Source organism: Amphiprion ocellaris, chromosome 20 (assembly GCF_022539595.1).
Source record: "Amphiprion ocellaris isolate individual 3 ecotype Okinawa chromosome 20, ASM2253959v1, whole genome shotgun sequence".
Taxonomy (NCBI): domain Eukaryota; kingdom Metazoa; phylum Chordata; class Actinopteri; family Pomacentridae; genus Amphiprion; species Amphiprion ocellaris.
The window spans coordinates 20,400,805-20,425,981 of record NC_072785.1 but is presented as its reverse complement, the minus strand read 5'-3'; the positions used below and the strand labels follow the sequence as shown (position 1 = coordinate 20,425,981).

At 38.7% G+C, this 25,177-nt stretch overlaps 2 protein-coding genes and 1 long non-coding RNA gene across 7 annotated transcripts in view; 1 reads left to right on the top strand and 2 right to left on the bottom strand.

Moving 5' to 3' along the window:
- Nucleotides 1–7,634, bottom strand: part of LOC129347780 (uncharacterized) — a 44,835-nt gene extending 37,201 nt beyond the window's left edge. For 2 of the 4 annotated variants that reach the window (XM_055006046.1, XM_055006045.1), the window contains exons 1-5: nucleotides 7,326–7,634; nucleotides 4,812–5,224; nucleotides 4,578–4,681; nucleotides 4,060–4,160; nucleotides 3,448–3,547 (exon numbers count right to left, since the gene is read on the bottom strand). In XM_055006046.1, coding sequence (XP_054862021.1) covers nucleotides 3,448–3,547; nucleotides 4,060–4,160; nucleotides 4,578–4,681; nucleotides 4,812–5,222 — 716 coding nt within the window. In that variant the 5' untranslated portion in view covers nucleotides 5,223–5,224; nucleotides 7,326–7,634. Of the gene's footprint in view, nucleotides 1–1,608; nucleotides 3,352–3,447; nucleotides 3,548–4,059; nucleotides 4,161–4,577; nucleotides 4,682–4,811; nucleotides 5,228–7,325 lie in introns of those variants that run through there. The other 2 variants (XM_055006044.1, XM_055006043.1) reach the window with 2 other exon arrangements.
- Nucleotides 7,635–8,301: 667 nt separating this feature from the next.
- Nucleotides 8,302–15,057, bottom strand: LOC111574638 (uncharacterized). 2 transcript variants are annotated; one of them, XM_035952425.2, is made up of 7 exons: nucleotides 14,896–15,057; nucleotides 13,883–13,931; nucleotides 11,471–12,645; nucleotides 11,222–11,355; nucleotides 10,833–10,933; nucleotides 10,075–10,174; nucleotides 8,302–9,952 (listed from the first exon to the last, which is right to left on the bottom strand). In XM_035952425.2, the coding sequence occupies exons 3-7, from the start codon at nucleotides 12,638–12,640 to the stop codon at nucleotides 9,823–9,825; spliced, it is 1,635 nt and encodes a 544-aa protein (XP_035808318.2). In that variant the 5' UTR covers nucleotides 12,641–12,645; nucleotides 13,883–13,931; nucleotides 14,896–15,057; the 3' UTR covers nucleotides 8,302–9,822. The 2 variants fall into 2 exon arrangements, with proteins under 2 accessions (XP_035808318.2, XP_054861643.1); XM_055005668.1 differs by having other exon boundaries at nucleotides 11,471–12,642.
- A 410-nt stretch (nucleotides 15,058–15,467) lies between these two features.
- Nucleotides 15,468–18,132, top strand: LOC118470939 (uncharacterized). Its single transcript, XR_004848126.2, has 4 exons — nucleotides 15,468–15,607; nucleotides 16,538–16,689; nucleotides 16,786–16,927; nucleotides 17,790–18,132. It is a non-coding gene; the product is annotated as an uncharacterized LOC118470939 (long non-coding RNA).
- Nucleotides 18,133–25,177: the final 7,045 nt, after the last annotated feature.

Genomic DNA, 25,177 nt, shown 5'->3' with positions numbered 1-25,177 from the left:
GCTTCAACTTTCAGACATTTTCTCCATCAAAAAACAGAGAAGACCAACAACTCACTTCTACTGTTAAGTGGGGAAGAATCAAAGATTTACTGAGGAAGACGTCCTCCTGAAAAATTCACCCAACAACATGGTTCCAGGAAATGCATTTACCGCGGCGTCAGCAACTTGTGTAGAAAAAAAGGCGCACATGAATTTGTAATGACTTAGAAATCAATGAGACTTAAGTAGCAAAACAACAAATCACTTGAAGCTTACTCAAGTCCAGCGTTAGATTGCGTTTGTTTGCGTATGCATCAATATAAGTGCAATCGTTGTCTTGACTGATCGGCTGAGCAGGCGAAATGAGGCTGTGGGGATGTTATCGCTGACACGCATGGATTCTGCCTTTTGTTCTCCGTAGTGCAGCCTGTTTTGACAACATCCAACACAGCAGCAGGAGAACTGAGAGGAACGGCAGGTAAACAAAAACGGCTCCATCACTGCAAAGTCTCCTGCACATGACTCCAGAGGGGGAAAACAAAAACACAGTTAGGTGTAGAGGTGTGGTGGCTGCACACGTGCCCTGCAGTCTGCACAGCATGTGTCACGAGGCCTTCACTGACACCCACACACCTCTGCCTTCTGGTTGGCTGGGCAGGGACAGGCTGCCCTACTATCTGTACAGACAGGATTACTTTAACAGCTTGCATTATTCAGTGAAGACCTGTGCAGATAAGTTCCCTGTATTTGGGCCCCCTGGGGTCACATCTCTGTCTGTACCTGTGCAAAGCACTCAGAGGCTGCATGGTAGAGTCAGAACAAAGCTGACAGAGTCACAGCACTGTTCACCACACATTTACACACGACTGTAGAGTGAATTGAACAGGCCAAGCATTATTATGAGCACTTCATAAGCAGCTCTAGCACAAAAACACATCCTCGCTCTGACTCTAGGGACCCGGTTCTCCGCTCAGCGTCTTTGACACTTTCCCAACAATGATACAGGGTTTAATGAGAGCACAGTGCAGAGAATCCTCCAAGCAGCTGAGAGGACACTGTGGTCAGTGCTGCCCGGCGACTAAAGGGACAGTTCACACAAATGTTATCATTTCAAAGCCCTCCAGTGAAAATCCCGTCTTTTAAACCTTGTTAACATGTCCGTATGATGTTTTTATAAGCTACATCATCATCTAAGTAAGCAGTCAACACTGGCTGAGCATTTTCACCTTGAAGCTGCAGATTCTGAAAGGTGCACCATGAAGTGAGATTAATGGGTTATTTAGGTATGTTGAGCCTAAAGCCAGAGCTTTCAATGTCACAAAGGTGGCTCTCTTTAAACCTGCTACATCACCATGGTAACTGATGCTGCACAGCTAACCTGCTCTGGAGGGGGTACTGAACAAAGCCATGCTGTCATGCAGCGAAAACACATGTCGTGTTGCTGTGCATAAATATGATTTAAGGACTGGTCCTGATTTTCTGGTGAGTGTTGCACTGCTGGTACTGCAGCTAATAAAACAGCTTAGCAAACCCATTAGTTTATTGGTATTTATCACAGAGAATCTTCAATCAGTAACACTAATTTCACTCTGATGTGGTTAAAAACTAAAGTGACTCTGACGTATCCTTCATATTGGGACAGTGTTGGAGCTAAATGCACTTCTTGAGTATGATGTTCAAATGGGTTTCTTTGTTGTAAACATCACCAAGAGACACTGCTGTGAAGAGTTTTGCTGATAAGCATTTTATTCCAAATGAAGTATATGATCTGCATTGATCTGTGGCAATTAGGGATGTACAATGATGTCAGAACCGTTATCTATATCAGCCGATAAAGGCATTAAAATGAAATATCAGCATCATTTCAAAACAAACACTGATGAGCAGATAAAGCGTGCCATGCTACAAGTTTGTATTTTTGCAAATGTTACTGCAACATGTGCACATCTTACTCTCCCTCTTCTGGCAGCAAGTTAATAGACAAGCACCGATGAGGCATCGTATCTTACCCTCAATCATTTTTTTTTTTACTGTAATCCTTCTTCTGAACACTGAGTTTCAGTTTTATCTGAAGCATAAGAAATTTTTTACAGAAGCTTCTTAGGTGTTTCCGCTAAATATACAGCTCTGTCAAACCAATCACTGCTGGGTGATGCTGTTGAGCTGATGGACTAAATCAGCCTGGTGTGAACTAATCTGGCAAGGGCTTGAATGAAACAGACATTCATTTGTATGTAAAAATCCTGCTTTAAAAGGAAATATGGAATGTTTCAAATGAAAACTGAAGCTGTTTAATTATGCCCAGTGTGCACGTTTGAGATTTTTTGACAGCATCAGCCACTGGGTCACCATGATAAAAATAGTCACAGTATGTTAATTCCACTACAGGAGAACATGCTCTCAGCAATTAGGTGGAAAAAAGTGCATATAGCTGTACTGGCAATCACCCAAAAACAGTTCAAAAATACTGGCTTATCAGCAAAAATCCATTATTAAGAATCCCTCGTGAGAATGTATATTATCCAGAACACTATAAACAGAAACATTTCTCCAGCCAAACAAAATGCCAAAGAATGACGCACAAAACAATCTCAGCCTTTTTCCATACAAAATATACAAAACACATCAATTCAAAGTTGTGTTGACTGGCATGTCATAAAAAATATCAATTTTCCTCATCGTGGGTTACATAAGCAGAAATGCATGTCAGCATAAATCCAGAAAGGTTTATAAGCAAGTCTGGAATGAAACTTGTAGGTACATATTACTGTTCCTTGCTCTACACCGAACCATTCACTGGAAAAAAGAAAGAAAAGAAAACCAAGTTTTCGTGGACAGCCCTGGAGAGGGGCTCAGATGGATCCTGACAACACTATTCCAACGTGTCCTGTGCACATTCATGTTAGTGTACACACACAAAGTACAGACAACATGAAAAGAAATTCACTGACTTTAGCAAAAAATGTTTTGGATAAGAATGAATTTAAATTTAAAGGCATAGGTATATTAAAAATGCAAATCCTTTCATATGCTTAAAATTAGAGATGTCCCGATCTATCATGGTGGATTAATTTAACTAATTGATCAAACAAAGCAACAGTCACACCCAAAATAAAACATTAAAAAAGAAAGAGAAAGCACTAGAAATTTATCCAAACATGTTAAAATTATAATAAAGACTGGCATTGTGTACATACACAATTGTCTAAACTAAGTGCAAGTTATTTAGTCCACCCACAAGTCCTGATTTATGGAGACTGATTCCTTTTGAAAATCTTGGGCACACTGGCAAATCGCTTGTATGTTGGACAGTTTTTGGACCGCCAGTCATGAAACGTCATTGATTGTTTACCAAAACGTCTTTGGTAATTTCTGAAAGATCCAGAGTTGTATATTTTGTGTTGGTTGAAAACACTCTTTAAAAAGACAAACTTGTACCTACAAAAAATTTCATTAAGGACAAAATACCTGCGTGTGAGGTCAGATGGATGCTGCCATTGCGTACCACTGGAGCCGGTTGTCTGCTTGGCCACATGGCTCATCAGGTTCAGCAGCTCAGACATCACATCTTCATAAAACACAAAAAGAAACAAATATTTACACTGGTGTTCCAAAAATGTAGATCTGCTGTAGGGAGAGAGGAAAATGTCCTTAACAACCGCAACAATGTGGGACAGCACTGAGGAAACGCCATTCACGGTTCCAAAAATCTAAATTACCATGATGTACACTTTGGCTGATGTCCGGCAGCCCTGCACTCACATCAGTGATCTAAGCACTGCATTAGAATGAAAAATCCCATAAAAGGTTCCCTCAGTGCCGTTCTCTACCGTTTCTTGTAGCACTCAGGTTCCAATCAATCAGTCAAACACTTCATTCATTCCTCATAGGGAAAATCTTGGCAGGAGAAAACAACATGAGCACATTCAACAATCAGCAGACAACATTAAATGAATATTAATGATGATGAACTGCAAATAAGGGAAGAAAAACTTTTTTCTAAAAAAAATACTACTAAAAGAATCAATTATTTAGAGGTCAGGTTGTTTCCCATCCCTCTGTTAGACACCAGGTTCCTACCATGATTTGCTCCTGGACTCTCAGTCATGTCTTGGGTCACTGAACGAACGTACAGATTTTTTCTATGCTTCCAATCGACATCTCTGTTCAAGAAATCAACCCTGAAAAAGACAATATCACTATACAAACGCACTTCACTACATTCAGACGTACCTAGACATGTCAAGCTTTAGTCACAATTCTACGAAAACAATGAAAGCAAACCCTGTTCAGTTAATATGGCTCTAGTCAAGATCACAGACTAGAAAAAGACAAAATCACTGTATAAACACACTTAACTTCATGCAGTGATACCTCGGCCAGTCATGCTTCAGCCATCTATGAATTTCATTTAAGTAAAACCCTGTTTAGTTAACATGACCCTGTAGACACTGATGACAGAAATGTAGGTAGGTAGAAAAATGAAAGGTATTAAAGGACAGACACTGCTACTCCACTATGCCATGGTCAAAACTTTCACATAATGTATGATATGGTGACACTGCTCCCTCTAGAGGTGGCAGTCGTCACTACAGTACCGTTGATTCTTCACACGTTTTCCGTCTTCCTGTAGGTATTTCCTTTGAAGAGGTCTTTCTTGTTGCTTGTTGCTGGTGGTGTACTGTCCAACCAATTCAAAGTTCTGCGTTGAAAAAGCACAGAGGTTTTTTTGTGAACACATAATAAGACAAGGTTAGTAAACAAACATGACTGCATGTGCATTCAGCCACATCACCAGAACTGGATTAAGTCATACAGCTGAGACAACCTACCTGTTCATGGTGAAGTAACGTAGTAGAAGAGCTGCTGTGCCAAGTTGTGTCCAGACAGTCCTGGACAGAATCTGTTAAAGGGGAAATCTGCTTCCATTGGGTTAGAGGCCTGCAGTAGTCCATTACACGCTCAAGGTCTGAAGAGAAGTTCCTCTGGTTCAAGGGCTTTTTAATGGGAGTCTCAAGACCATAACTAGGATTGGAATGATCACATTTCCTTTTGCACGTAAAATTGTTAACTACCTCTATTCTAAAATTAATGAATGAATCAGAAAACATTCCAGAGTTATCAAAACTAGCATCTTGGTCACAAGCGACCAGCTTTGAACAGGCAGCAAGAGGTGAGTGTGGCCATTTGAGAAGATTCTGCCTCCTGAATGTCATGTTTCCTGAGGTTAGGTTTTCATCCATGTCTGCTGAAAAGAGAAAAAAATAACATCACACTATCCGTTAATTACCTGTAAGACTACAATATAGCAAATATCAAAAACTGGCAATATTAAAACTGACTGGCAAAACTGAAGAGAAAATATTTTTGCTTTTTCTAGTTAAGGGACTACAAACGAAAACCTTTTTTATGCACTGCTCAATTTTGAGATTTTGGGGTATTTTGGAAGACTGTACAAGCTGTCTTCTTTTAAATAAGGGGACCGAAAACATCAGAAATATGCAATTAGGCGTTAGCTTAAGTACACTGGCTCCTTTAGACTTTTATGCAAATTAACACAATTTAATAAGATAATTAAAAATAATAGTCTTAACATTGATTATTACCCATAAGTAATGGTTTCCAAAAGTAATGTGTGGAATTTCAAAATATATATTGTTGATTTTTATGCCTCTGTAAAGTGTCCTTGAAAGGCGCTTTTAATAAAATGTATTATTATTATATATTCAAAGCTCATTTTCTAAAAATGAGTTGTTTTTTGTAAGATAGCTAGATGTGAGGGCACTTCAAAATGTTTTCAGCCTCACCCAGCAACAAGGAGCATAACTCCCATTTTGGTGTAAACTATAAAGCCTTTTGTCACTGTCCACAATAACTCAAGTTGCCGTGCTGTTGCTGCAAGACAATACGCCTGTCTACACAGCACAGGTGGACAGCTAAGAACTTTTTGAAGTATCCTCATAGATAGATAGATAGATAGATAAATAGATAGATAGATAAATAGATAGATAGATAGATATTGTACTTGAAACAAAATGGTGAAAATTTATGTTTTTCTGGCTGCTGATAGCTTTTTTCTGATTTCTGATGATGAAACAAGATAATCAAAATCCCCTTCGTGAAAACCACAAGGGGAAAAAGGAACCTGGCTTTATCCAGTGACGACATTTCTGTTCTAGAAATGAATGCAAACCTGCATATATTTTGATACACAACACCCTATTTTCTTATTTAAACATAAAAAATTCAAAAACTTAAAACAAAAAAATGACTGTTTTGCCACAACTTTTAAACTGTGGAAAGTTCATGGTAATATCTACTAGTTACACTTTTTACCTTTGTTGACCTGCAATGTCTCACGTTTGAATAAAATTATTTTATCAGAATATGGAAGTATTTCAACAAAAGCAAAAATATTAAGTCATCAAATTAGTGAATCTATTCCTATGCTGTCTTTCAAACCTAAGTTTGAAGGACAGCTTTTCCTCTTAACTCACTCTGGACTGTAGATGCCATGTCCACTTTCTCTGTTATAGTGAGCTACTGTCAAAGTCAGATATCTGAAGCACATAAAGCAGACAGTGTTATACAACCACACTGTCAACACCTCATCTGCTGTTGCAAAAATATGCATTTTTACTGCTTCACAAAAAAGTTAAAACATCCATCAGTGACATGTTCGCTCTCTACTGTAAACATATTAACTTTAGATTTATGTGGTAAGTTTTAGTAAATGATCTGCCAAATATGCTATGTTTTAAACGAAGAACGGCGCTGATTGTCAGGACAAGCAGCAAAAATTACAATAATTATATATAGATAAATATTACAATATATAGTGTGGATTTGATCACTAAATTTAACAAGACAGGAGCACATTTATTGGTAAAGCAGAATAAAGTTTCTGTGATGAAGCTGTCTCGGTTTTTAGCTTTCAGGACACTAAATACTGCAACAAATTAGTTGTAAGTAACACTAGTTAGTAGTTAGCTACTAGTTCAAACGTCTAATACGCTTGGAGACAGAAAAACTTAAAACATTTGAGTTAAATAGGGTTAGTGGGGAAAAGGAAAATCAGCAGAAAGTACTACAGGTATATACAGCAGTGAATTACATTACGAAATTTGGATTCATGACTAAATTTATTCTTTTTATAACAAAATCAAAAGTTGCTGAGGTTATTAGCTGTCGGGTTGCTAAATCACCGCCCTCAATACAGCAACAAGTTTGTAGCTAGTATTAGCCAAAGTCCAAACATTAAAGACGCCTGCTGACGGAAAAACTGTAAGCTGCATTTGAGTTAGTAAAGCTGCAAAACTGCAAACGATATACTGTTGTGACATTACCTGGAAAACGGTGACCGTGAACAAACTTCTTAAACACCGAAAGTGTCTCTCAGCAGCAGAAATCCTCGGAGGGTATTAAGCTAACATTAGCTGTTAGCATCGCTGTGTTCAGACTGAGCTGCTAACCTCGTTACTGTCGGAGAAGCTTCACGAAGGATAAACTGTAGATGGAGGTCCAGGTGGGTTGATGCCAGCAAATAACAACTATGTAAACGCTCCAGTCTTAAAATAAAGTCTCCTTCTTTTAAAAGTCAGCCCTGAAGACTACACTTGTAGCTCTGTGCCCGGGCCATGATTTGCACTCTCGGACACGCGCACAGGTGCCTGGCACAGGAACGCGCACAGACAGGTTAAATGTAGAGGGTATGTTCAAGTTCATCCTCTCAGCTACTTTATACTCTTGTCAGATGTCATATTAGCTCCTCTGAGTTCACAGCAGAGACACTTCTGTTCAGGCTGGTATAGAGACATAAACTGAAATACAAAAATACAGATTCTCCTAAATAAATGGTGCTGATGAGATCATGTTTTCTCTTGAACACAGACGACTAGACTAGAAGTGTCATTATTTTCACTGGGATGAACAACTCTGTTTTCTTTCAGAAGGTAGAGAAAACATTTAAAAAACAGATCACACTGCCCTGCTCAATACATGGTTTACATGGTTCCAAGGTGTTACATTGATTTTATCTGGCTGTGACTGTACTGTATTATTAACTTTATCCTCAATGCTTTTGCACATTTCTCTTTGGACCAAAACTCATGCTGCACTTTGAAGTTCAAACATCTAAGCTGGAATTTAGGTGGTTCATGATTCATGTTAAGAGCCAGGTTTAGTCAAGGTTGAAGAGAATACTATTTCTGTATGAATTAAGTATTGGTTTATTTGAATACTCAGGCCCTTGTGTTTAGTTTTCTTTTTTTTATTAAAACGCTTAGATAATGATACTCATGCTCAAAACACGACAAGTCCTGTCATAAACATGTAACTTTATTATTGTAAGCAACAACCACCTGAGAAAAAGTCCAGGGATTTGCAGAAACCTTCCTGCATTCTGACAAAGACAAGTGTCACAACTTGAATCTGTTGAGGCAAAGCGTTTACAATTGAACTATTTGAAGCAACTTTCACAGAAATGTGTCTAACTTTATTCATTTTTTTAAGTCTAAACAGAAACAAAATGCCAAAGCTGACAAGAGCACTCCTCATAAATGTAATGCAATGACACAATCACCTCCAACATCCGTTTTCAGTTGCATATTAAGTAGAAGGTGTGAACGGTTTACAGATTTATCATCTACATTCAACTGGAGGTTTACAAAAAACTGTATATGTAACATTACTTAAATCTGAGGTAAAAACTTACATCAGAAGTGCCTCACTCAAATCAGCAAGTTGGCTGTTGAGAACAAAATGAGAACTTTTCTAAAACACTGAGTAAGGCAGCAAATTAACATCAGGATAAGTGCTAGAGCTTCAAGGCCATAATTAATTCAGAAAACATCTACTTAATTCTTGTGGAGCAATTGGTCACTACCTTATGGTTTAAGTACATAAATGGGTATGAAAACTTCACCAGATGATGCAGATTTGTCACAAGTCTTCAAATACAGAGAAAGTTCTAACACCGCCCACATCACAACTAAAATCATCTTGCTTCCTGTTTGTGGAGTAGTTTTCATTATTCCAGCCCTTGCTGCACTCCAACTATGACACAAAAAGTCTGGGGAAAAGCCCATAAATGTGAAGTCTTGTTTTCTGTTGGGGGTAGTCTCAGCTTTCAGGTTAAGGCTGGGAATCATTGATCCACAAAAACACCATTACAATACATCATCAGCTCTACAAAGGAAGCACAATCAATCCACTGTTACTAAGTATTCTAAATGGCTATTAACTGTGTTCAAGTTTATTTTTAAGTTCTGCTGGCTGCTGTCACTGTCATCTACACAAACAGATGTGAGATCATTATAAGCCCCACAGGCAAAAATCAACTGGAACAGATGAGAAACTCACCGGACTGATCATATGCAGAGCAAACGCGACAACATCAAAAAAGAACAATTCAAGTTGAAAAAGCATTAATGGAATTACAAAACACACTTCATAAAGGCACAGTAACAATTATTTTAAGAAGTCATTACAGACTCTTGAAACACTTCAGTGCTTTTTTAAAAGTCCATCAACATCAAAATTCTTAAAACACGCATCAGCTTCTATATAAAAGTTACTCGCATAGTTGAAAGAAAACCAGAGCAGCTTTCAAACTAACAAAAAAAGCAGTGCAAACATTAAATGTTATATTTAAAGTCCATGCATAGTTAAAAGACAAACAAAAAACAACATTCAAACTGCCCAAAAAAAAAACTAAATAAACACAATAAAACAAAATAAAATAGTGCAATCATTTATATGAAGCATAGTGATAATTACAATGTTGGGGTTTTTTTTTTTGGCATATACACAAGTGCATTTTTCAGCCCACCCAGAAGTCCTGGTTTAAGGAAATGGGGTCCTCTCCAAACGTTTGGGCACCTTGGCAAAGCGCTTGTGTGTTGGAGAGTTCCTGGCCAGCCAGTCGCGAAGAGTCATCCTTGGTGTTGCATTGCCAAAACTTTCTTGGTAGTTTCTAAAAGCATGCACAGATTCTTAGTTGTGTGTTCTGTTTTGGTTAAACACATCCGTTTACAAACTCTTGTAAAGTCAAATGGTCACCAACTGACAAAGAAACTGAGACTGACAAAAATGTACCTGCGTGTGAGGTCAGATGGATGCTGCCACCGTGTGCCATTAGAGCCGGCTGTCTGCTTGGCCACATGGCTCATCAGGTTCAGCAGCTCAGACATCACACCTTCACGAAACACAAAGTCCCCGACACGTTGTTGTTCAAACATAGTCTCAAATTTCAATGCCAGAGAAAACTTACTGAAAGTGGGTCAAATAGCACTTTTGAAAGAACATTTTTAACTGTAGAAAGTAGTTGATATATTAAGCTAAGGTTTCACAGATACCATTTTAAATAGCCATAGTTTACGGTAAAAAAAAAGAAAAAAGTTTCAAGCAAATCAGAGACGGTCATGCAAAAGACCCCTGATGACTGTAGATGGAATAACCCAAATGCCATTTATGGTTACAAAAAAACTAAATTACCATCATGTAGACTTTGGGTGTTGCCCTGTAGCCCTACACTCACATCAGTGAGCTAAACACTGCTTTATAATGAAAAACCCATAAAAGGTTCCCTCAGTGTAGTTCTCTGTTTCTTATAGTACTCAGGGTCCAATCAATCAATTAATCAATTAATTAAATATTTTATTCACCCCTCATGGTGTAACTCATTGCAATACAGATGATCATCAGCACATTCAACGATCAGCAAAACATTAAGAAATATCAGTGATGAGAGATGAGCAAAAGGGAAGAGAAAAACAAATAAAATACTACTGAAATAGATAATTATTTAAAGGTCAGGTTGTTTCCCATCCCTCTGTTAGACACCAAGTTCCTACCATGATTTGCTCCTGGACTCTTAGTCATGTGTTGGGTCACTGAATGAACGTACTGATTTTTTCTATACTCCCAGTCGACCCCTCTCTTCAAAGTCACAGTCCTGAAAAAGACAACATCACTCTCCAAACACACTTAACTACATGCAATGATACCTGGACAAGTCGTGCTTCAGACAACCATCTAGGAATTTAATTTAAGTAAAGCCCTGTTTAGTTAACATGACCCTATAGACACTGATAATAGAAATGTAGGCAGGTAGAAATATGAAACATATAAAAAGGACCGATATAGCTGCTTTTAAAACCATGAAGTCATGGTCAAAATTTCCACAGTGTATGATATATGGTCACACTGCTCCCTCTACAGGTGGCAGTCGTTACTACAGTACCTTTGATTCTTCTTCACATGTTTGGCAGTTCTGTCCTTGTCTGGGTTTGACTTTGTCAGCTTAGTGTTCTGTCCTGGGGGGAGAGGGGCTACTGGTTTGTTGCTGCTGGTGGGAATGACCACCTTAGATTTCACCTTGAAAAAACACAGAGGTTGTGAATGTGAATACAGAGAAGGAACACTGCATGCTGTATGTGTGTAGGACCACATCATCAGAACCTGATGAGGCTGAGCAGCTCAGGAAACTTACCTGCATTTGGAGAGGTAACGTAGTTGAAGAGCTGCTGTCACAAGCTGTGTCCTGACAGTCGTGGACAGAACCTGTCACATCTTCCTGCGTCTCCTCTGACCCCGGGTCACTCTGTTTACTAGTGTTTAACTTGTCTGTGATGGTGTCGCACACAGACGACTCAAATATGGGAGGACCAACATCCAGCATCTCTTCTGCACCTTGTAAACATTCCACAGGAAAGTTCATGGGCTGCAGCAGAGGTCCACTTACAGAGGGACAGAAGTCATCCACTATCGCAGCTTGTTCACAACACTGGGGCTCTGATGAACTTTCAGGATGAAATTTATCCTGTGACAGCTCAGAATCAGGTGTCTTGAGCAGGGGGCTAGAGGAGTGTACCAAGTCTGGGGGGTTTGTTCCTATTTTACGGTCATTAAAGGAGGACACGGAGAAATAGCCTTTGTCATCTTTCACATTAAGACACATATCTTTCTTCAGCTCCGCTCGTCCTTCCTGCACTTGACCATCTCCTCTTTCCTCCACTTGTCCGTGTGCCACATTTTGAAGTATGTTGCGTTGTAGACTCCTGCAGCTTTCCACATCGTCTGAAAATCCTGCAGCATTAGCAGTGCCACGGGGATTGTCGCACAAAATGTCATCAACATCACAGTTAAAGGTGACTCCAAGATGGGAAGGGACCTTCTCACCCTGGACACTCGATGACACAGTCTCCCGTTTACCTCCTGGATCTGTAGAAGACCCTAAATGCTTCAGGTGGAGCTCACGGTTCACATTTTCTTTTGTAGCACTCCTAGTACCTTGTGTCTTATGTAAGAAAGCAGGGTTAGAGGTGGACAAAGGTGAAACTGACTGCCGTCTGGTGAGAGGGCTGCAATAGTCCATGTAACAGCCGAGATCTGGGGACAATGCCTTTGGAATCCAGGCCTTTTTTGCTGGAGTCTCATAACCTTCGTCAACACTGGAATCGTCCATTTTCCTGTTACTTGTGCAGTTGCTAACTACCTCAATTTTAAAATTAATAAACGGATTAGAAAATCTCCTTGGAGGATGAAGACTGGTCTTTTGGTCACAAGTGACTCTCCTTGAGTGGTCAGAAAGAGGTTTTAAGTGTGGCCATTCGGGAGGAATGATCTTTTTAGATGTCTTGGAGGCTATTTCTTCATCCATGTCTGCTGAAAAGAGAAAATACATAATCTGTTAATAACCTCTGGAAAACTAATAACCAAATTCACTGGAAAAATACAATGGAAAACCTTTTACTTTGCTAGTTGAGGTGAGACATTACAAGCTATAACATTGTGTTTTTAAGAACTGGTCAGTTTTGGGTTATTGGGTTGTGGGTTTGCAAGAGTTTACAAAATGTATTCTTTCCCATTGGCAGAAAGAAAACATCAGACATACACATTTAAGTGTTTACTTATACGTTGTCTATTAAGTGTCATTTAAGTTTTTAATTACACTTTGTCTATTAGAAATTTATGCCAATCAGCTCAATATAATGAGACAATACTTCATTTGCATATACACACATAACATTTCAGAAAACTTTGCATGGAAAAAGACATTTTTTAAATACAAGTAATCAGCTGCAGATGTTTTATGGTGATATTAGTTATTTTCTTTAAGCATAAGCAATGGCATTAAATTTTACTAAACATATCTTTAAAATATTGCTTTGTCAAAGTCAGTTTTTCAGACAGATCATAGACAAATAGATAATTAGATTTTCTCATACTCCAAAAAAGAAATCTCCACTTGAGTAGCACTAGATTAGATTTCTGTTTTAGAAATTTTGGAAATCTGCACACATTTGAACAGATAATACCTCACTTGAATGTTTAAATATTAAAAAACAAAAAATCTAGAACACAAAAACAATTTGTCTCAATGACTATAATCCACTAGGGGAACTTCAGGGTAATATCTATTAGTTAAATGTGTTACCTTTAGACACCTGTAATGTATCCCCTAACAATAAATATTTATTTTTATTATGATAAAGAAGAAAGACTGCAAGGTGGCTTGGTGGTTAGCACTTTCACCTTGCAGCTAGAAGATCCCCGGTTCGCGTTCCTGCCTTCTATCTTTCTGTATGGAGTTTGCATGTTCTCCCTGTGCATGTGTGGGTTTTCTCCGGGTTCTCCAGCTTCCTCCCACAGTCCAAAAACATGCTGAGGTTAATTGGTAACTCTAAATTGTCCATAAGTGTGAATGCAAGTGTAACTGTTTGTCTGTATATGTAGCCCTGCGATGGACTGTCCCCTGTCTTCACCCAAAGTCAGCTGGAATAGACTCCTAATGAGGATTAAGTGGAGTACAGATAATAAATGGAAGGATAAAGAAGAATTTCTACAAAAGCAAAAAACCTGCGAGTGCAAGATTTAAAAATGGCTTTTGCTCTGTACTCACTTTGAGTGATTTTAGGTGCCACGTCCACCTCCTCTTTTCTAGTGAACTGCTGTAAATGCCAAAGAGAGAACATATATAGTCTTACACAAGCACAGTGGCATCTTCTGATCTATTGACAAAGCGGTGTGCATCTCAACTCCTTCACACACAAAGAAGCTCACAGTTAATGTAGTGAAAAGAAACATACATCCGTAAAATGTTCTCCATCTACAGTAAACACATTAACCTGACACCATCATGATGTTTGGCCTCGACATTTTCCTAGTTTAATACATGTTCAGACCGAGCAGAACATACTGCTGGTTTAAATCACCATATTTACACAGAACTGCACTCATTCATTGGAGACCTCATGAATAATAAGCAACTACACGATTCAGATAAATCTTAAGCTTATTTACATGACACATGATCCCCACACAGTTAACAAACATTTACTATGTGGCCAAGCTTTGCTCAAACCCACAGAAGTTTATATTAAAGTCAAAAGTCCTAAACAAATAATTTCTAAACACATCAAATGTCAAGGTGATTTGAAAGAATACAATGTTTTATGTGATGAGTTTTGGTAACCTAAATGGATTATCAATATAATGTCACTATTTAAATGAAAGAAACAGAAGTACATACAAGTATAAACACAAATGAATCACAGCACACAATCTGGATAGCACCACTAAATTTCAACTTTTACTATCCAAAACTAAAGTTTCTCAGATTAAGTTGCTATTAGCTCTCATGTTGCTAAATCGCGGCTAGCAATATAGCAACAAGTTAGTAGCTAAGCTAGCTAAGGTTCAAACATTAAATACGCTCGCTGACAGAAAAATGTTGCATTTGAGTTAGTATAGCTGTAAAATTTCAAACGATATCTTGTTTTCACGATATCAGGAAAACGGCGAGTATGAATAAACTTCGTAAACACCGAAAGTGTCTCTCAGCAGCAGAAATCCTGGGCGGGCTGCAAGCTAGCATTAGCTGCTAGCATGGCTGTGTTCAGACTGAGCTGTTACCTTTGTTTCCGTCACTGAAGCTTCACGAAGGATAAACTTCAGATGAAGGTCCAGGTGGGTAGGTGCCAGCAAATAATAGCAAGATAAAAACACCAGAATTAAAATGAAGTCCTCTTTTAAAAATCAGCAGCTCAAGACGCGACCTGTCGATCTGTGCCCGCGTTCTCTCGGAAACGCGCACAGGTGCCTGACACAGGAACGCGCACAGACAGGTCTAATGGAGCTCCGTGAAGCTGACCCCCCACCCACGAAAAAAATCCAAGCAAACAGGCTGAGTGGTTAGTGCTTCGTTTGTGCTGATTTGTGCCGTTAAAATTTTCGTTTGTGCTGCTATAGTTTTTGAGATATTAAAGATTATTTTTTAGGTCATTCAGAGGTCATCATCCCCCCAGCTTGCTCCAAAATGAACCAGACTGGTCTATTTTTTTAGTGCTTCGTTTGTGCTGATTTGTGCCGTTAAAATTTTCGTTTGTGCTGCTATACTTTCTGAGATATTACAAGTTTTATTTACAGACGATCACATGACCCAAATTGATGACGTCTGTGGTCTGCGCCATAGACAACAACACCACCGTCTGTGGCAATGGCTTTCTATAGCTTTCCCCCGCCTCAGCGTTCTGCGCTTTTTACAGAACGTTGTAATAATTAACTGTTATTCAGTCAGCGGCAAAGTGAAGCTGTCGGATGTTACCAATACAGGAAGGAAAGAAAGGTAAATCTCAAATTTTTTCTGCATAAAAACTGTGACATTACCGGTTAAGTGATTTTTGTATACCTATATTGTTTTTTAGGGAGACGGGTTTTTCTATATGGAGTTTTATTAAATTATATATATTCTGTTGGAGCCATTTTAATCAGCAACCAGTAAGTGGTGCTGTGAACTAGATACCTGTTTATTTGAAGGCCACACTAATTGACACAGGTGTGGCGCATAAGGGAGGTGTATTGTGGCGTGGACTGTCGGGAAGACATCGCTCTTTTTTGATATTTGTGAACTCCAGATGGTAAATAAATTGGTTTCATATATCTATTCATAGTTATGAGTGTGGACATTTACTTTTTGTAAATATAGAAACATAAACTCTATTGGCGTTATTTTTGCCACGACGAAGTACAAGAGCACGTTAGAGCAGCCAGAAGCCACGCGTTATTAATTAATATTCCACAGCCTGCAGGCCATGAGGTCAACGCATGATCAGTATAGTTAATTGGCTGAGAGAAAAAAAGAACCGTGACTACGAAGAGGATGCAGAAGAAGGTGACTGTGTTTGAAAATCCAATATACATTAGACTGAAACAAGACTGAAAAAAAGACTTTTGATTTGGAAAATTAATTTTATGTGAAAAATTGAATATACTGATAACCCAAACTATGGAATGTTTTAAATAATCAAAACAATAGCCATATTGAACACGTGTAACTATAATAACCCAAACTATGAATAACAATATAGCCACAAATGGCAATTAACAGTGTCCAAGCAACCTGGCAGCAATAGCGCCTTGATTAATGGCTTAAATAGGGCCAATTTTGAACAGTGTTCAATTTACTGTGTATAGCACAGCATGTGCTTGTAGCTTTTCCTTCTCAGATGCTGCCATGACTCCACTGGTCAAGTCATCATACTGCTCCCACACACAGGGAGCTGTCCTGCAGTATGCAGTGTAGTGCCCCAGACCATCCTTTGTCAAGCTTCCCCGGAAAGCAATGATTGCCCTCAGAGTGAATGTCTTTCCTTGGAGAACCATATTGGAAGGAAATTCACTCAAGCAAAATTCTGTTTGGTTTGCAAGGTCAGTATCAATCCATGTTACTTCTCCTATGCTGTAGCTGTGAGTAACTGTCCCTGCGCAGAGCACATTTCCTGACGTGCTGTTTGTTGTTTTCAGTTCTGATGGACACTGAGAATGCTCCAGGATTGGTCTGAGGCAGGGAGTCTCAGGCAGGCAGAGTCCTTCTTCCACAGCAGTGTCAAGCTGAGCCATACCAGAATCCATCAAGTGGCACTTCCCTTGTCATTCCTTTGCTGAGGTAGCAGTACTGTGAAGAGCAGTGTTTTGTGAGATACACACTGGATACATTTCTCATTGTCTTTGCAATGACAGTAGAGATGTTGCACTGTGCATCTACTTGGAGGGCACCAGACCTCAACTGGACTGCTTCAAACATTGCACTAAGCAGCTCTGCCCTCTGTGAGTATGTCTGTTTGGTGACACCATCTGTGACAACGGCTTTCACCAGCTGCAAGACTGGGTTGTCACTGTCTCTCCTAACAGCATTTTGAAATGCAGAGCTGTCACAGAAAGCACAACATAAGGACTGACAAAATGCATCAAATGCGCAGGTGTTCAACACAGAGATTGTTGATTTGCCAAGTTTAATAGGCTGATGAAGGTTTCCATTTTTTTAATAATCCCACCTTCACTCTTTTGGCCCCAAAAGTTGGATTTACTTGGATTTAAGAATGGCCAGAGAAAAATCACTCACAACTTCCTTTAGCTGCACCTGCACGAATTCATTCTGTTAACCAGTTTGCAATGGCATTCACATCATGTCTCTCTGACAACATTTGCACCACTGGGACACTGGAGCAGTTGTGTGCTGTCAGAACGCCTTGATACAGGAAAATATGGCCAGATTGACCATTTGGTCTTACCAGTTTTCTCACTACTGAGCCAGTTGCATCAAAACACACTGTTGGGTAAGATGTCTTGGACAATGTCTTATATACATGCAGCTGAGTTTGACTCCAGTAGTGACAGAAAAACTTATCCAGTCCAATGTCTCGAATGCTACCACTGTGACATGCACTATATTTTAATAACTGCAAAGATATAATAGGATCTTTGTCCCCTAATTCCAGATCTTGTCTCTCTTGTTTGGCTTTCCGCAGGGTGGCCAAATTCGGTAGGTGGCTTGGCTCAGGATCTCCAACATCCATTAGATCTGCTGCCTTTGCTGACCTCCATACAGCTGGTTCCATCCTGCCCTCACACAGCTCTTTCGCAATCTGTTCACGCAGGTTTCCAGACATGAACCGCTTGGAACAGCCAGTGTGCAGGGAGATGTCTGTATTTTTTATGTAACACTGGAGCATCATTGGGCTATTAATTGCTGGCTCTCTGTCACATTTCATTTCCAAATTGCCTTTACATTCCTTACAGTAGCCTCTAATCTGTATGTAATCATTGGTGACAGTTGGATAAACCTTGGCTCTATCGAACACAAATGTGCATGAGTTTTTTTATCTTCTTCCACAACAGATCATTTATGACATGAGTCCAAGTGCCAGGCTTCAAAACTGTGTATTCCCTTTTCAGAGATGGAGAAAACTTGTCTTTGTATTGCACTTTTTCTGGAATAAGTTTAACCCATTCCTCAAAAGGTACTTCAAGCTGAAAAGCCTGACAATCGTTTTGTTCAGGAGAAATGCAACCTGAGTCTGACTCCATGTCAACAGTAATGTCAGGATCACTTTCCTGGTCACTGAATTGCAACACTGACCAGATGTTATGTCTGTTCAGCTTCACAAAGGTGTATAGGGCCTTTGTTATACACGTTATATACATTAACACGTTATAAACGTCGCAGACCACAGACGTCATCAATTCGGGTCATGTGATCGTCTGTAAATAAAACTTGTAATATCTCAGAAAGTATAGCAGCACAAACGAAAATTTTAACGGCACAAATCAGCACAAACGAAGCACTAAAAAAATAGACCAGTCTGGTTCATTTTGGAGCAAGCTGGGGGGATGATGACCTCTGAATGACCTAAAAAATAATCTTTAATATCTCAAAAATTATAGCAGCACAAACGAAAATTTTAATGGCACAAATCAGCACAAACGAAGCACTAACCACTCAGCCTGTTTGCTTGGATTTTTTTCGTGGGTGGGGGGTCAGCCTGTTTGCTTGGATTTTTTTCGTGGGTGGGGGTCAGCTTCACGGAGCTGTTAAAGAATGTGTTCAAGTTCATCCTGTCAGCTACCTTATACTGCTGTCAGAGATCACATGTGTTGTAGCTCCTCTGAGTTTACTGGAGACAGTCACTGATGTTCTGTTATAAAGACATAAACTGACAGAAACAAAAAAATACAGAGATGGAGTTTATTTTGGACAAATGAACTGATTTCTGCTGTGCTGATAAATGTTATACATTATGTCAAACTATCACTAAAGCACAGATCAGTCAGACATTATTTTTGATCTCAATTGTAATAGTCCAGTGGTGAGTTCAACGTATTCCAAATAATGACGTTTATGAGATCATATTTTGCTTGAAATGACCTACTGGGATAACCAAAAACTCTAATAAGGTGATGTATGCACATTTAATATTTTATCAAATTCTGTCTATTATTTGTAACATAATGGAATAGGGTTTTTTTTTTTGTCCCAACACATGGCATCTCTACAAAAAAAAAAACAACTGAACATGCACTGATTGCAGATGAAGAGTGGAGTCATAGAGCAGAAATCCCAAGTCAGTAACACTTCACACATCTGCAACCTTCAGAGTTAATGAGGTCATCTGTGCTGATTGTGGAACGTTGTCCTGCTCTTCCTGAAGGATTCAGTGAGGTTGGTGGACATTTTGGGGGACAGGCTCTCATTGACAGACACATCAGTCCAGAGCATCATGTGATGTCTGTCTTCCCATGCTTTTTGCAATGATTTGTTCAATGACAAATGGTGAAGTTGTGGACATACAAATTGCCATTGCAGCATGCCAACAGCCCATTCTCATCTCTCTGCTGTCATCAATGGCACTGTGACATTTGAATACCCCTTGTAATGTTCTCCAGTTACCATACGCCTTTTGTCTTTTGGTGTCAAAATGACCCCTCCTGGTTTGACTGTTATTTAAAGCATACAGGATAAATGGTCAATCAAATCTGTGTTACACCTTTAGTCTTACTTCAGTCCAACCCATTACCATAAATGTTTCCCTTTATTTTGGAATTTAGGGCCAAAAACACGTTTTCATAAAAGTATACGATGGAAAGTGAGTCAGAATGATCCCAGGACAGTACGAGGGATAAATCTGCAGTTTAAGAAGGCCTTGTATAGTCAAAGGAGTGTCTGTGGACTGGTCACATTATTGATCCTTGTGCTTTAAATTCACACCTGAGTAAGATGTGGATTAAATCAGTGGCTGAGAATGTGTCATCAGTGAACAGCTCAAAAACTTTGTGTGTACAGCTGTCTGAATAATCACTTTTTTATCCTTAGAAATAGAATATAGGTTCTTCTTATGGTTGTGCATAAGCCAGAAAAGAAAATCGTGTATACTGCATTTATATTTTTGTTCAGCTTAGTTTTACAGCAGATTGAGGAAACAGAGAAAAACCAAATTGCACAGTTCTGGTCAATGTTCCCTGTAATTTTTCCTGAGTCTGAGCAAACACACAAACTCCCTGAGCGTCCCTTGGACCACTGTGAGCAACATCAGACGTGTGCACTGTGGTCACACCAGCATCACATCCATTCAAGTTACATGGTTCATTAAAAGAATCAAATTACAGCATTTACATTTCTGTTAAAACACTTTGTCAACAGGGGCCAGTTGAAGGCTGCAGTGATTTTAGTGACACTACAATGTATAAGAGTGAAGTTATTGAATATTTGTCTCTCTTTACTGTTGCAGTGGTTTTGCAAATTGCAGACGGACCCTGTTCACTCCATAGACACCAATGTTATTCCTGTAGCTTGAAAGACAGCTACTTTTGATAAAACTGGGCTTGTAGCACATTGTCTGCCTTGCAACAATGGGAAAGAGGCACCGTTTATGTTTTGACAACCTATATCTAATGAGTTATTGATGCTGGAAGTCCGAATCTGTGAATATCTTTCCAACTTTACTGAACTTGGGGCCACTACCACCTAAGGAGTGATATATTTAATTTTGAAAAAAGCATTTAGCCATACTTAAAGCTTTAAGTGCTTTATTAACACGGAACTAAAAATTTTGTATAGTTTTATTATCACAGGTTCTGTCTGAAAAGAGGTGGCATCATTTTAAACAGTGAAATCAAACTAACAAAATGTAATGACCAACCAGTGAGTAATACTGGATTCTGCAAAAACATAAACAACTTTTTTTTTTTTTTTTTTAAAAATCTAAATCTTATGTTAACACAGTTAATGTATTAACTTATTTTTGTGTGTATGCATGTATTTATTGATTTATTTAGTACTGTTAACATAGAGTTCTGAGTGAATTTTTCTTAAGATAGGCAAAGACCATTTATTGATTACATATAGGCTATTAAATGTTTATTAAAAACTAAAAAGCATTTAAAAAAAACAACTTAGGCATTTATTGAGTCACTAAAATACTGTAGAGTACAGACCACATCAGCATGATTATAAGCATCCTCTGGTAAATTAACAACCAGATACTGATGTCTCTCACCATATGGACTTCAGGAGATGACTGGGGGATGATAAACTGTGACCTACTGGTTGGGTTCTCTCTGTTCTCATGTTTCTTACATGTTTTTCCCCTGACAGCTGGGTCCTAATGTTTTTTGAGCAACATACCATTCTATGACGTTTTTACAATGATGGTTCTACTATGGAACCAGTTTGACATGTTCAGGTGTTCTTTGTGTGAAAACTCAGAGATTTCAGGTATCAGAAGGTGGTTTTCAACTTTCTTTGTTAACTTTCTGCTTCAACTTTAAACTAAATTTCCTTCACTAACCCAGCCCTCTGGACTTCCAGTAAGCTGTGTTCCTATTGGCTGTCCAGGTGGCTGCTTGGTGTTATCAGGAACACCTGAGCAGCTCAGTGTCTTCCTGCTTTGTTTAGCTGCAGACAAACATTTCCTCTGCTTCTCTTCCCACTGAACCGGGTCTGGCTCCATTGCTTGAGTTTGTTCTTTAGGTGTTGGCTTGCAGCTTCCAGCAGTAAAATCGTCTTTAATGTGTTTCTTGGTGTGTTTTAGGGCTTTGTACTGGATAGTTGTCTTGGTAAATGAGGTTCTTTAGCCACAGTTAGCACATGGTACTAATGTGTGCAGTGATTAGTGGATTTGGTGCAGCTGAGTTGTGTCTTTATCTTGGCTGTAGTGAGTCTTCAGAGGTTTTTGGTCAGACACATTCTGTATTCTTGTTTGTGAACCAGCGTTGGTTGTCCAGAAGGTAAGAGTTCCTGTCCTGATTCTCTGTTCTCAGAGGTTCTCTGGTAGGCTGCAGGAGACTTTAGCGTTTGGGTTGTGCCAGTTTGGTTTTTGTATGGTTTCATTTGGACGACTATCTTGAGGCCCCTCCATGTGGTTTAGTGAGGTTTTCTGCAACAGTTCTACAAAGCAACCTGCAGCAGAAGAGACTTTGAGAGTTTTTAGGAAGTTCTGGAGACCAGACTTTAGAGCAGCAGAAACATTTGTCAGCAGTTTGAGCAGGAGAAGGTGAGCTTCAGAGTAGAAATGAGACAGAAACCTTCTTGACCCGTGTGGTGAGGTCCTGTACCAAGAGTTTGAGCAGGTTGTGAAGAGTCTGTAGTTCTTTGGTCTGAAAGCACAAGAAGAGTCGACTCATTAAAGGAGAAAACAGGAGATATTGTTGGTTCTTCTGTCGCTCTGCAGTTTCCTTAGACTGAATATCAAGTTTATATTTTAAATGATTTCCCATGTGAGCCCCAGAGGACTTCAACAAACTCCCTCCATCCCCTGGACACAACATATTTTATCACCATGTTAAAATTTTTTTTAAAATGTTTTTGAGTTTTAATCATAGTATTAGCATAGTTTTTTCTCTTTGCTTGTTTAGTTTTGTCATTTGTGTGAAAGGTGCTAAACAAATAAAGTTGAATTGATAAAGTGAATAATGGACTAACTCATGATTGTGACGACAGAATTATTTTCATTGTGATTTAAGGGTTTATTTCATTTTTAAGGTTGGGGTTAAAATCTTGACAAAAAAAGATTCAAGAAATAAATTGCATTTTAAAAAGCAATTAAATCAACAGAAAAAACATTTAATACAATAAAACTTTTAACAAGAAAATTAAACATTAAATACAATTAAATTATATTAAAGAGACAAAATATTTAATTAGATAATTAAATGGAAGATGCAAAACGTAATTATGAAATTAAACAAATGTTTTTAAACAAAAATATTAAACATTAAAGATGAAATATTTTAGATCATTAAACATTTAAAAAATACAATTAAACAAGAAGAATATTAAACATTTTTTAAAAATACAAAACATTTAATTAGATTATTAAACCTTTAAAAAGACAAAACATTTAATTAAAAAATTAAATGTTTATTAGAAAATTAAATCTTAAAGACGATAAAACTTTAAATAGGAATTAAACAGAAAATACAATGAAGCATTTAAAAAGAAAATGAAACATTGGTGGTAAAACATTTAAGAAGAAAAACCTTAAAGATTTAATCAAAAAATTAAACATTTGGAAAGAAAAAGGAATTTTTCAAACAAGCCAATAAAACATTTGAATAAACAACAATTAAACATTAAAAAGACAAAATATTTCAAAATCAAATCAGACATTAGAAAAGAATAAAATGTGAGAAAAGAGCAAAACTAAACATTTAAGAAGAATCAAACTAAAGACAAAACATTTGAAAAGACACCAGTTAAACTTTAGAAGATCAAACTAAACAGAAGAGACAATAAAAGGATGAAAAAGAGCAAAAACAGATAAAGGTCTGAAAGCGTTTTCTAGTCTGAAATGAAAACATCAAGTTGTTTCTTCAAACATTTCCTCTTTCTATGTTCTTGGTTTGGTTGTGGACAGATTTACTAAGAACTCATTTAAGAAAACTGCTTTCCAGATAAAGTCTACTAGTAGTTGAAGGCATTGATCAAACTAATGTTACCTTCTGAGCTCCACAAACTTTACTGTTCAGTGAAGAGAATCAAAGCTTGTTAAGGATTTCTAAAAAACCCACAGGTGAAGGTCTGAGAAGAACTCAGATGGATGGTCTAAATGTGAAATCAAGACTCATGGTCACAAGTTTTAAGGCTTCTGTTAACCAGAAAGTTCAAACTAACAGAGAAGTACTGAGAAACTTCTAAAATTTCAGTCCTCAGAGTGTCTGAAGGTTCAAACTAACAGAGAAGTACTGAGAAACTTCTAAAACTTCAGCCCTCAGACTGTCTGAAAGTTCAAACTAACAGAGAACTACTCAGGAACTTAGAGGATTTCAGTCCTTGGACTGTCTGAAAGTTAAATCTAACAGAGAACTACTGTGGGACTTCGAAAATTTCAGCCCTCAGACTGTCTGAAGGTTCAAACTAACAGAGAACTACTGTGGGACTTAGAAAATTTCAGCCCTCAGACTGTGTGAAAGCTCAGGTCCTGAGGACTCGGGAGGTCTGGAGGCTTGGAAAGTCTTGGAACTGAGGGTTCCACCCTCCAGCACAAAGGCTGAAGTCCCACCTCCTGAGAAAAACGGTCGAGTCGAGACTTGAGTTAAAAAAAAACTCGAAAACGACAAAAAATAGATGATAAATACGCAAAAAAAAGAAGAATTAGTATCTGAGCGAATAGCTCAGGAGGATAAGAGACAGACTACCAAGTGGAAGGTCGCAGGTTCAAGACCCGCCACTGGCCCTTTTCTTTCTTTGTCTTTGTCAGGATTTTGAGAAAATTTAAGAAGTGTCTGGTCTTGAACCGGCGACCTGCAGCTCCATAGGCAAATCCTTAACTCACTGAGCTACAGATCAGACAAAAAGAAATAAATTCGTCGTCCCTTTGGCATCGTAGTTCCTGAAGTGACCACATGGGCAGGGCAAAGGCGGAGTCTGGGTGGAGTCAGGGCGGAGAGAAGGCGGGGAGGTGGGTGGCGGCCTCCCCCCTCTACTCCCCCACCTCTCCCCACTGCCCACCACACCTTCCCCCGCCCAACGAGTTTTTCGAGTCTCCACGAGTTCTTCGAGTCTCCACGGGTTTTCCCGAGTTTCTGGAGTTTCCACCAGGTCGGAGGTAGAACAAGTCGTCATGAAGAGGTATTGAAGTCAGCCAGGATGGACTGACTTTTTACAGCGACTAGAAGGAAGACGACTAGAAGAGCAGGTCTTTAACCACCATCCATAAAATCCATGGAGTCACTCCAGAGAAATGAAGGGAGATCAACTTTTATCAACCTCCATCCACATGTTCAACTTCATATCTTTACTTGGACATTTTTAGCACCACAAACCTTTAGTATCACACTTTATTATCATTTATTAGGACTTTCATGGAATCCACCAGCAGATTTCGTTTTTGTTGAGAAACTTTATTCTTGTCGTCGTGGG

Coding starts and splice junctions, on each gene's coding strand:
- LOC111574638 (XM_035952425.2), bottom strand. CDS start 12,640: ATGGATGAAGAAATAGCCTCCAAGACATCTAAAAAGATCATTCCTCCC. Junction 10,934..11,221: donor CATGTGAAGAAGAATCAAAG/GTACTGTAGTAA, acceptor TGTCTTTTTCAG/GACTGTGACTTTGAAGAGAG. Junction 10,175..10,832: donor GAGTCCAGGAGCAAATCATG/GTAGGAACTTGG, acceptor TGTTTCGTGAAG/GTGTGATGTCTGAGCTGCTG.